Source organism: Pipra filicauda, unplaced genomic scaffold (genome assembly GCF_003945595.2).
Source record: "Pipra filicauda isolate LSUMZ 115617 unplaced genomic scaffold, ASM394559v2 scaffold231_size1239837_pilon, whole genome shotgun sequence".
NCBI lineage: Eukaryota > Metazoa > Chordata > Aves > Passeriformes > Pipridae > Pipra > Pipra filicauda.
In genome coordinates, this window is record NW_024104345.1 from 1108215 (window position 1) to 1119131 (window position 10917).

Here is a 10917-nt window from a genome sequence, read left to right on the forward strand (position 1 = left end):
CTAATGAAGCGCTTTTACCAGCCTGTGTGCTACATTTTCTCAGAGAAGTATATTCTCTCTTTCTTCAGGGGCTGCCATGTGGCAAAGCGAGCACATGACAGAAAGTGGTTTGTGCATGTGGCTACTGCTGTGCCCAGGGAATTCTTTCTAGGAACAGCCCAGCTAGCTGGAGCATGACGTTCTGGATATGCTGTCCCTTACTTGCCCAGGGCTCGGCAAGCTGGTAGGCCAGATTCTCAGAAAAGCAGCTTGCCAAAGCCATTGCATGCTCCTCCCAGCCTCCTCCGGCTTCGTTGATAAGCAGTGTCTGATTCTGCAGGCACAGCGAAGCTGCACGGTCTAAGGGCTGGCACAGGTCTAATATTGAAAAGCTTCGTTTCTGTGCCTTACTTCTCCAATGCTCTGGAAACCCAGCCCTCCTCTGCTCCAGGCCCAGGATGTGGAAGACCAAGTGGAAACACTACCAGTAGCGGTAAGGAAGCGTTAGGGAGTAGCTCAGGCTTCTGAATGACACAATCTCCACAAGAAGCTGGTTTTGTGGGGAAGTGAGGGGGTGTGAACTGAAGGAAGACATGGAAGCTGCTGGTTATGAACCAGTGCTTCCCACTGCCCGTGTCTGAGAAAGCACTTTGGGGTTCAGTTGCTGGATATAGTGTACAGTTCTGGAATACAGCATACAGTTGCTGGAACTGAGTACAGTTCTGCTGTCCCCAACATAAGAAAGACATGGAACTGTTGCAGCAAGTCCAGAGGAGGGCCCCAAAGTTGATAAGAGGACTGGAGCACCTCCTCTGCAAGGACAGGGTGAGAAAGCTGGGGCTGTTCAGCCTGGAGAAGGTTGTGTGGAAACCTCACAGCAACCTTCCAGAATCTGAAGGGGGCCTACAGGGAAGCCAGAGGGGGACTCCTTGTCAGGAACTCTAGTGATAGGACAAGGATTAATGGGGACAAATTGAAAGAGGAGAAATTTATGCTAGATACTAGGAAAAAATTCATTACTGTGAGGGTGGTGAGACACTGGAACAGGTTGCCTGGGAGGTTGTGGATGCCCCAACCCTGGCAGTGTTCAAAGCCACATTGGATAAGGCCTTGAGCAACCTGGCCTAGTGGGAGGTGTCCCTGCCCATGGCAGCGGGGCTTGGGCCTGGATGATCTTTTAAGGTCCATTCCAACCCCTTAACATTCTACGATTCTGCGGTTCTATGATTCTATACCGAACGGCGGAGAGAACTGACGAAAGCGCGACTCCGAGGCAGAAGCGGCTGGGGGGAGCCGGCTAGGGCCGGGCGGCCGCCGCTCGCTCCCGGGATCGTGCCCGGGTGTCTCGGCGGACAGACGGCGCGGCGAGCGAAGGGTTACAGGCCCCGCATGCGCCGGGCGGGAGCGGGGCCGGCCCGGGGTCGGCGGCGCTGGATGGGCGTCACCGCTGCCCGCCGCGCTCACTGGCTGCGGGCGGCGCGGGGATGCCGGGCCGGGACGCTGAGGTACGGCTGGGCCGGACCGGGCCGCTGCCCCGGGCCCTCCTCGCCCGCTCTGCCCAGGAGAGCCCCGAGGCAGCGCCCGGGTGGGAGGCGGCGGGGGACTCACTGCCTCTCCCCTCCCCCCCGCCCTCCTCCATCGCGGTCCGCGGCCGCCCGGCTCTTGTTCCGCGGCCCCGGGGCAGCGGGAGGCACAGGAGGGGAGGGACGCGCGGGCCCAGCCCCGTAGCGGTGGGTCCGGGCGGTGGGGGGTGGTCGGGCCTCGGGGGGTCCATTGCTGTCTTTGAATGTGCCTTTCTGGACACCGCCGTGCAGTTTCTGGTCTGTCCGTGTTTCCTCATCTGCTGTGCCAAGGGGCGCAGAAACTCGTTGTCCATTAAAAACCCAGTTATATGTTTATATAAAAACAAACAAAACCCCCAAAAAATCTTCACCCGGCCATGTGATTTGTATCTCCTGCCTTATCGTTACCCGAGAAGCGCCGTCAGGCGGCAGCCGATGTGGGTAAGGAAAGGCGGGAGGCACAGCTCAGCCGAGCAGGCCGTGTTGCGCTTTGGGTCAGTTTGGGCCAGGTTTGGGTCGAGGGCAGTCTTAAGGAAGAAGCCCACTGGTGCCCGTGGGAGTGCGGGACCTTGGTGTGCAGAGTGGGGAGGAAGGGTAGGAGGTGCTGCCAGCAGAGGTGGATGGGACTGGGGCAAAGGTAGGGGTAGGTGGTGGGAAGGGGGCACCCATTTCTTTTGACATGGCAAATGGTAACCAAATGGCTGCTAATACATTCGATGTTCAGAAAACTCTTTCCAACCACCGAACTGCAAGGAGATTCTGGAACAATCTCCCAAAAAGAGCAGAGGGCCCAAAAACCACAAATAAAACATAATCAGCCTCAGAAAAGGTCTGGCAAAATTTTCTGTGCCCTAAAAACAGTCCTTAGCATCTGGGGTCAGCTTGTCTTCCTTTCATGTAATGTGCGACATACCAGCTGCAATATTTCTTTTTGTGCCAGTCTTAATTAAAGGGCCATTTAAATTTCTATTCTTCCTTTTCCAGATGCATCCAGTCCTAAAGGCCTTTGTGTGTGGCTCCATCAGTGGCACTTGTTCTACACTCCTCTTTCAACCCCTTGACCTGCTGAAAACCCGCCTGCAAACTCTGCAGCCTGCCGTGAATGGGTGAGGGGGTGGGGATGTGTATGCGTGGGGGGCGTGGGGGTGCTCCTCCATAGGCTTCTGCTTTATTTGCTGGCTGGGGTTTGGAGTTCAGGTTTGTAATTCAGGAGCTCGGAGTCTTCTTGAAAGAGGAGGTATGTTTTTATATCATGGAGAAGGATTGATATTTTACTCCAGAAGAGGGAAACTGTCTGCGGTTGTGAACGCTACTTTTATATATTTAATAATTAATATTACATATGCTGTAATAATGTGTAACCTCAGCATTTGTTTGTTCTCCTCTGAGAGACTGTTTTGCTGGAGTGGCTGCTGTGCAGTTTCATGGGGTGTCCTCTGCCTGAAATATCTGGTGCAGTTATCCTAGGATAACTTTTCCATGCAGGCAGATGCTCCCATTTGCTTCGTGTATGCCTATATCTGCTGCTGCTAACAAAGGGAATGATCAGCTAAAAATGCTAATGAGAGTGGGCTCTAGTGTGTGTTACAAGTGGTGAGGAACAGGAGGTGACTGAGAAGCCCTGGAAAGAGAGACCAAGAAAAGCAGGCTGATTTGAGAAAGAGCACCTCAGAGTAATGCACAGAGATAGGCATGAAAGGGGGGGGCCATGGAGTACATCTGCCAGGTAGCAGGAGCAGGTCATCTCTGCAGTTCCTGTCTTTCTTTCAGGTCTGGTCGTGCTGGGATGGTAAGGCTGCTCTTTAGGGTTGTTCGTACTGAGAGTATTCTGGGGCTCTGGAAAGGTGTCTCTCCAGTAAGTGGCTGTTTTAACCCTGACTTCTGAAAATAAATAGATAAATAAATTTACTGTTTATTACTACGTCTGCCTGGATTTAAATAGCCAACTCTTGTACAATTATGAATGAAACCACATGATTTAGAGTATATCCAATTTTAAGGAGTTACTGTTGTGAATTCCACTGATTTGGTTATGGCACTCCCTGTGGTTTTGCAGTCCTGACCAGCTGAACACTGGAATACTTTTGCAAATATGGGATGGCAACTGCACGAACTTCCTTTTGGTTTGGAATATCTTGTTCCTAGAAAACTGCCATTGAGGAATGCATTAAATCCTGGCATCATTTGAATCATTTGTCTGTCAGTGCCATAAATAATTTTTACCTTATCTTCTTTCCTTGGCATGTTAGCTTTAGTGATTTCTTAGTTTTCTACAAAGCCTTCTGTCAAGTTTAACAGTCTCAGAAATGTTCTGTAGTACATTTTGTCTTACGTTAGCTTTTTCTTTCTTCGTCTGCTTCTGTTTCTTCTGAAGTCCTTTGCAAGATGTATTCCTGGGGTTGGGATTTACTTCAGCACTTTGTACATGATGAAGCAAAAGTTCCTCGTGGACCGTTCACCCACAGCCCTGGAGTCTGTCTTTCTGGGTGCCACTGCACGTGCAGTTTCTGGGATTTGCATGTTGCCAGTGACTGTAGTGAAGACCCGATATGAGGTATGCCTTTCCAATTAGTTCCCTGTTAGTGGTGTCACACACCTTCCTGGTGATGAAAAATAAGTTCTTCTGTCTGGAGAAGGTTACTGCCACTGGGGTACAGGCAGGGATGTAGACCTGTTTTCATCCTGGTTCACACACTGTGCAGGAGATGCCACGCACTGATACTTAGGCAAGAAGTGTAAGATGACACAAAATTCACCCTGAGATTTTTAAGTTTCAGTTGTGTAGGATGTATGTGTAGCATCTTTCATGTTTTACCTTCCTGAAAGATTGTTTTAAAGGCTGAGGCAGGTGAAACCCAGTTTTTGTCTTGGTCTGTCCTCTGTGCTGTCATCTTGGGCATCACACTGAGTGCATACTGCCATTTCTTTGGATGGCCTCAGGGTGTGTATAGGGCTCCTTGACCTGTGCCTGGCACATGGATTACTGACCTTCGTGTACTCTTGCAGAGTGGAAGATTTGGCTATGGGAGTGTATATGGAGCTCTGAAGAATATCTATCAGACGGAAGGGGCTCGTGGCATGTTCAGTGGGCTCACGGCGACACTGCTGCGGGATGCCCCCTTCTCTGGCATATACCTGATGTTCTACACACAGACCAAAAAACTCACACTTCAGGGTAAGGATAATTGTTGGAGGCTGGAATGGAAAATATTTCCTTTCTTGGATCTTGCCCTGCAGCTGACAGCCTGCATGCTCTGCTTACTGCCCTCCACCTCAGGAGTTAAATTAGTCTCTTGCAGGGCCTTAGGTGAGACATCCACATTTTCCTGTGGAGAACTGTAGACCTATAGCTGAGGTCAGTGCAGAAATGGCCCTAAATTGATTGATGTCTTAATGAAGACTGATGCAATAAGGTGAGTTAGGGAACAGTTGAAAGAGAGCACATCTTCAGCACTGCTTGCTACTTCTGCTTGTCTTGCATACTGCTCTGTTTCCACTGAACTGGGTCTTCTCTGATGTTAGAACTGACTGGGGCAACATTTCTACAGTCTTGTCTTTTCTGAGTTTCTGTCAAATTCAGTTCCCCAGCAAGTGAGGCTTTTTAGTAGTGCTAACTTTTGACTAGTAGCCATATTTCCCTTGGAAAGGTTTCTTTACCTGCAAGGATTTTACAATGTTGATTTAATCAAGTAGCTTTCTCTTTGTCACACAGCATGAATGTTCCCGGCCTGTTTTCTGTCTGAGTGCATTCCCTTTGCTCTGTTGCAGACCAGCTGGATCCAGTGCTCATGCCCTTGCTGAATTTTGGCTGTGGGATCTTTGCGGGAATCTTGGCCTCGCTGGCAACGCAGCCTGCTGATGTCATCAAAACACACATGCAGCTGACCCCCCAAAAGTACCACAGGACAAGCCAGGCCATTGCCTTCATCTACAAGGTGAGGTGAATCCCTTCTAATACATGCAATCACAACCTCATTTCTGATCCCCTTGCTTGAAGCACAGCTATTCTGGGGAAGTTTTTGCCTTGAAAAGGAGGTGAACAAGTGTCAGTGCTTGATATGCTCTTGCAGTCGGGCTAATCAGTGTCAGCATTTTCGAATGATGAAGGGGGTCATGCTGTGGGAAACCAAGACTATAGTATGTAGTCTGAAATGATGGTTTCAGATACAAACCAGATACAAAATAATTCTTTGTCTTTTGGACACTAGAAGAGAAATAAATGCCCAGATCTGTATCCTAGGAATAGGATGGAGATGTACTCAAAGCCCACCTTTCCCTTCCTGCTCTCAGAAGGGCAGATCTTGACAGGTTTGCTTTATTTCCATATTGAACTCTATTCCTAAACAGGAATCTGTTTATTTTTGTATGTATTTTTATGTAACTCTTTTCTCATATCAAAAGTTTTTTTTACTTCAGTACTTGCAAATCTGTTTTTACAGAACAGCTAAGTGATTTTTGTAAATATGAAGCTCTAAAACAAAGACAAGTAATTTTCCTGAAGTGTCTTGAAACCATTACCATGCCTTCTCTTTGCTGGACTTCCCCAACTATTGTCTCCATCTTGTCATTGCATTCTCCACTCACTGCTCTTCCTGCTTTCTTGGGTAGCCTTGCAATTGTGCAGTGCTACAGGTTCTTTCTAAACATTAAATGCTATTTAAGGCTGGATCTTGCAGAAACTGATCTGAGTCTGAGCTGAAATACATCCTGTGCTCTTCCACATAATAAATGATGAGAAATTGAAATGCTAGAGGCAGACTGTGATGACTTGCTTTTTGTGTATCTCCTGTTGCAGGACTTTGGGTTGGTTGGCTTTTTCCGAGGTGGTGTGCCCCGTGCCCTCAGGCGCACTCTGATGGCAGCAATGGCATGGACGGTGTATGAACAGATGATGGAAAAAATGGGCTTGAAGTCTTGACCGAGTTGCACGAGAAATGACCAGCTTCACTCCTTCTCCTGCTTGCTGTGATCAACTGGCACTAGGAAGTTCCCAGTTCCACAGAGGAATAAGCCTTGCTCAGCCAGGAGGAAGAAAGCCCTTCTGAGACAGGGGATTAGGCCTTTTGGCAAGTAGAGGAACGGAAAGGCTGGACCTTTGCATTGTTTGATCAATGTATTCCAGGGGGACTGCACTTGCAGACTGCCACGAGAAATGGCAGAGTTTCAGCTATTTTTAAAAATAGCTCTGTGCTCACCACCTTTACGCAGTGAGACATTCCTAGAGCAAAAGTGTTTGAGGAGAAAACCTGCCAGCCTGTTCCTTGCTCATGTGGCCAGTAAGGCCACAGTGAGCCACTGTCTGATATAGAACCTCCTTCCTCATATGCTTTGTTCTCACAGAGGAACATTGCAGGCCCCAGTGGGGGACTGGATGTGTCTCTTAATGCTTATATTGCAGGAGTGGCTGGAAGAGAAATGAAGTGCTGAAGGAAAGCTAGAAACATGGTCTCTGACATCACTTTCGTACTGTGCGTGATAGCAGAGAGAGTAACTGGAACCTCCTTGCTGTGTTTTGTGTTATTATGTGATTGAGCATCTTCACACTCTTGAAGTGTGCTTCTGCCTCTACAGCAGTGTTTGCACTGGAATTAATAAGCATAAGGCACTTTAGAATTGATTGTTACCAAAGTTCTACTTGTTCTCTGAAAAAAAATTCCTGCTGGTTTAACATTAGCAGGAATGCTCAAGTGGGTTTTGTTGTGCGTTTCTTTTTATCCAGTTGTCGTAGAGATTTACTTGCTTCCCACTACTCATTTGTTAATCCCTGATCAACATCCTCGGTGCGAACTGCTCCTTCGATGTAGCTTTGAGGGTCATGGCTCATAATGCATAAAGGTATGATGGAAACAGATACAGATAGTGGCACTTCAGGTTTCCCAAAGCCGCTGCTGATTGCATGTGGAGTATGTTTGGGTTTGGAAAGAAAAGGCTGCTCTTTCTGTAAGATTTCTCCAAAGTTTGAGCCCTGTGAGTGTTTGGTAGGGAACTTTACTTCTCCTTGGGCTCCACAAAGACCCTCACATTCTCCCAGCTGATCATTTTCTCTTTTCAGGTAGTCCATATTTGAGTATCCCTGAGTTTAGGCTTAGAGAGAAATACACATTTTCCATCCACTGTGCCTTCTTACTCTTTCCTACTGTGTTACACAGACCTCACAGTGTTTGCTGTCCAAACCTGGGTACAGCCTGCTCCACTCTTCACTTGTGCCTCTGTGGTGGGTTGGATCTCTTGCAGCTCTGTTAGCATAGCCATGAAGCTGACATGGAAGTGTGCATCCTGTTCTGTAGTGTGCCTTGTAGAAAACTTAGCTTTGGCTTTTATTTTCTTAAACACTTAGGGATATTACAATTAACTTAAAAACCAGAGCATCCGTTTCTAAAGACAAAGGCGTGACACTGTAGCTGTATGAACAATCAGTGCTACCTACCTGTTCTTCATAAATTTCAGAGTGTAATTTGGACATCACTGCCTGCCCTGGCAACCTCCTCAGCACAAGAGTAGAGGGGATGTGGATTGTTAAAGGTGTTCTCTACCAGATTTCAACTCCAAAACGGTTTGATAACTGGTGTGAAAGTTAAGTAAAGTGTAAGGGGACAGGCTGGAGGCTTGCAAGGTGTTGCCTGTTTTCAGTCTCAGCCCACCTGTGAGGGGACACTGACGCTACACAGTGCAGGAGTCTCCAGTAATGGTGGTGGAGGGTCCCGTGTGCACATGTCTATGTGTTGATAATAGAGCACTGCATCAAATTGTTCCACGTTGGGATTGACAAGCAGTCAGATTCCCTCTGCTGCTTCTCACTGTCAGGCATCTGGCACATTATTTACCATATCCTTTCTTTTGCTGTCCTTCCTACCCTTAGTGACCTGAACTTGTGAGAGCACATGAAACCATGCTAACTGCTCATCCTGCTTGTTTGTTATCCTGGGCACTACGGGCACAAAGAGCTGGAGAACCAAGGCAAGGGTTGCTGACCTGGCAGAATAAGGTGGCAATTACACAAGTTACCTCATTTGTCTTTTATTCCCCTGTACATAGGATCAAACTAACATTGTGCTGGAAGCCTGAGTTTATTTGGGGCTTTCTAAATCTGGTGTGCGAGTTGGATCTGTTGATCTCCTGGGCAGTGGTAGTCGGGGGGGGGGTGTGGGGTCGCCTTCAAGGTGCTTCACACGTATTTTAGTTCCTGATTTAGCGATGGCAAAGCAGTGTGCAGCTTGTGCAGACAGAAACATGAGGCAAGTGAGCCAAGGAATGCCAGGTGATAAATCTGGAACTAGGTAACATCCTCATCAGAAACCTGAAATTCAGGAATGTTTTGGTGGCTTTTATGCCCTGTACTCCTGCCTGGTCAAATAACAAAGAACTAGAGAATTTACTCCCACGCACCATGTTTTAAAGTCTACTGTTTGTCTTAAATCTTGATTCAGTGTTTGCTTTTTCTTTGGGAAAGTTCTTCCATTCCCCTTTGTAGAGAATGAGGTGATGCTTTGATGTTGGAGTAGAGTGAAAAACTATGTGCTTTAGACCTGTAAATTAGCCTGAGCTCCTTTGAGTATAATAAACAGTGAATCTAAACTGCACTGTGTTTCATTTACCGTTGGTGCTGCAAATCCAAAAACTTACCTACCTGTGAGCTGGGGAGAATGAATTCTGCGGTGCAAGTTTGTTGTTTGTTTTTCTGTATTATATTTTTGTCAAGTCTCTTATGGGGCAAGGGAAAGCTTGAAGTTCTGCTTCACTCTTTTTTTGAAAGCTTTATCACATAGGCAAGCACAAGACTATTTCTCGACTTCGGTTCTCCTTCACCCTTTTCCCTTCTTCCCTTTCTGTTTCTAAAGTGATTTATTGAAGTTACTTTTTGATAGCTACAGCAAGTCAAGGCAAAAAAAAGAGTGCAGACTTCAAGTTTAGATATATTGCCCTTGGAGTTTAGTGCTTCTAATTAACAACAAATGGTCACTTTACACCCTATATGCAATGTAAATGAAATAAAAGATCTGGGCACAGGTGCTTGATCACCTACCTGCATGGTGCCAGCAATTCAACACTAACAATCCTATTGGATAATCAAAGCCATCTTAGCTTGGGTTCCAGAGACAGTGGTGTGATCCCTTCTACGTATGGCAGGATCCCAGCTGGATCCCTCTTGGATGACCTCTGATGCTGGCAATACACTCTTAGTGAATGTGCATTGCCCCTGCAGCTGTGGCATAAGAACACAACTGGCTAGCGAGTTGAGACAGGCTGTATTTAAGTGAGTTGTAAGGACACAAGAGGAATAGTCTGTATATGCTTTAGAAACTTCATGTTTCCATTCTTCCTGTGTGATGATTTTTTTTTCCCTTGCACTGTTTTAAACAGAACTGGAACCTTGGAACATTGCATGGCTTTAAGTATTGTGAGTGCTTATGTGTCTATATAAAATATTTATGTGACAAGGTGTATTATGTTTTATTAAAAACTACTTGCCAAAACAAATGAAACTCCTCTTCAGTGTTTCTTTAAAAGAAAAACCAAAAAACAAAACAAAAACCAAGCCACAAACCAATCAAACAATCCCCAAAGGGATGGGATGGAAGAGAGGCTGAAGAAGGCAAAAGGAGTTTCCCAAGAGAACAGAACTGTTGCATGTCTGCAGGGCCCATACAAGGCAGTGGATATTCTCTTCTTCAGTGGTGTATAATATGCACAGGCTGTGCTAGTACAACCTAAATCAGCTTTACTTAAATGGAAAAAACACATAGCAATGGGGAATCTTGTCTTTTGCACAGCTTCCTTTGCCTGCCTGCTGTGTGTAAAGACAGATAAGTTGAATTTCCTGGTGAAATACCTGCCTTTAGGACAGTGGGGTTTTAATCTTTGTGGGGAGAGACTGTTTTCAATCTCCAACCAACCAGGTCTTTGCTACTCAGACAGTCTGATCTCAGCAGGGGACCAGAAATTGTCTCCTGCAAGGCATAATGCATGGTGATGATGGATTGCTGGGATGTCCTCTTGCTGTCACGTTATGGTCCTGGGATTCAGTAGCAGGCATGTTGTGCTCAGCAAAACATTGATGTTGTTGATACTGAGATGTACATCTTCTGCATGGGAAGATCCCAAACCTCTTCTCTTTTCAGATGTTACTTAGATGATACCTTCTCACATGGAACAATTTTTGTGGAGAGTTATCTGTAACAGACTTGTGAGACAGTTCTGTGTCCCCTTGTGTCAACTGGATCTGAACTACTTGTGCAGGTACCTGATAATTCAAGTATGGGCTGGGACAGTGCCTGCTCTTAAACACAGGGCTCCCCAGAGCTCTCCTGCTGTCTTGGAGAACCACCTTTTCATGCTGCTGACAGCTGCCCCAGCTGTGAGAAGAGATAGCAGATAA

At 46.8% G+C, this 10917-nt stretch overlaps 1 protein-coding gene across 3 annotated transcripts; it reads left to right on the top strand.

The window, feature by feature from the left end:
- Nucleotides 1-393: 393 nt before the first annotated feature.
- On the top strand, nt 394-10016 carry SLC25A38 (solute carrier family 25 member 38). Of its 3 annotated transcripts, none has more exons than XM_027748598.2 (7): nt 394-472; nt 2526-2647; nt 3312-3396; nt 3916-4095; nt 4548-4716; nt 5310-5476; nt 6337-10016. In XM_027748598.2, the coding sequence occupies exons 1-7, from the start codon at nt 398-400 to the stop codon at nt 6457-6459; spliced, it is 921 nt and encodes a 306-aa protein (XP_027604399.1). In that variant the 5' UTR covers nt 394-397; the 3' UTR covers nt 6460-10016. The 3 variants fall into 3 exon arrangements, with proteins under 3 accessions (XP_027604399.1, XP_027604400.1, XP_027604402.1); XM_027748599.2 differs by lacking the exon at nt 394-472 and adding an exon at nt 1235-1484; XM_027748601.2 differs by lacking the exon at nt 394-472 and adding an exon at nt 1574-1709.
- The last annotated feature ends 901 nt before the right edge of the window (nt 10017-10917 follow it).

Bases quoted from the DNA above. Each gene is read 5' to 3' on its own strand.
- SLC25A38 (XM_027748598.2), top strand. From the start codon at position 398: ATGCTCTGGAAACCCAGCCCTCCTCTGCTCCAGGCCCAGGATGTGGAA. The intron at 4,096-4,547 runs GTATGCCTTTCC...GTACTCTTGCAG, and splicing joins TAGTGAAGACCCGATATGAG to AGTGGAAGATTTGGCTATGG. The intron at 5,477-6,336 runs GTGAGGTGAATC...CTCCTGTTGCAG, and splicing joins CCATTGCCTTCATCTACAAG to GACTTTGGGTTGGTTGGCTT.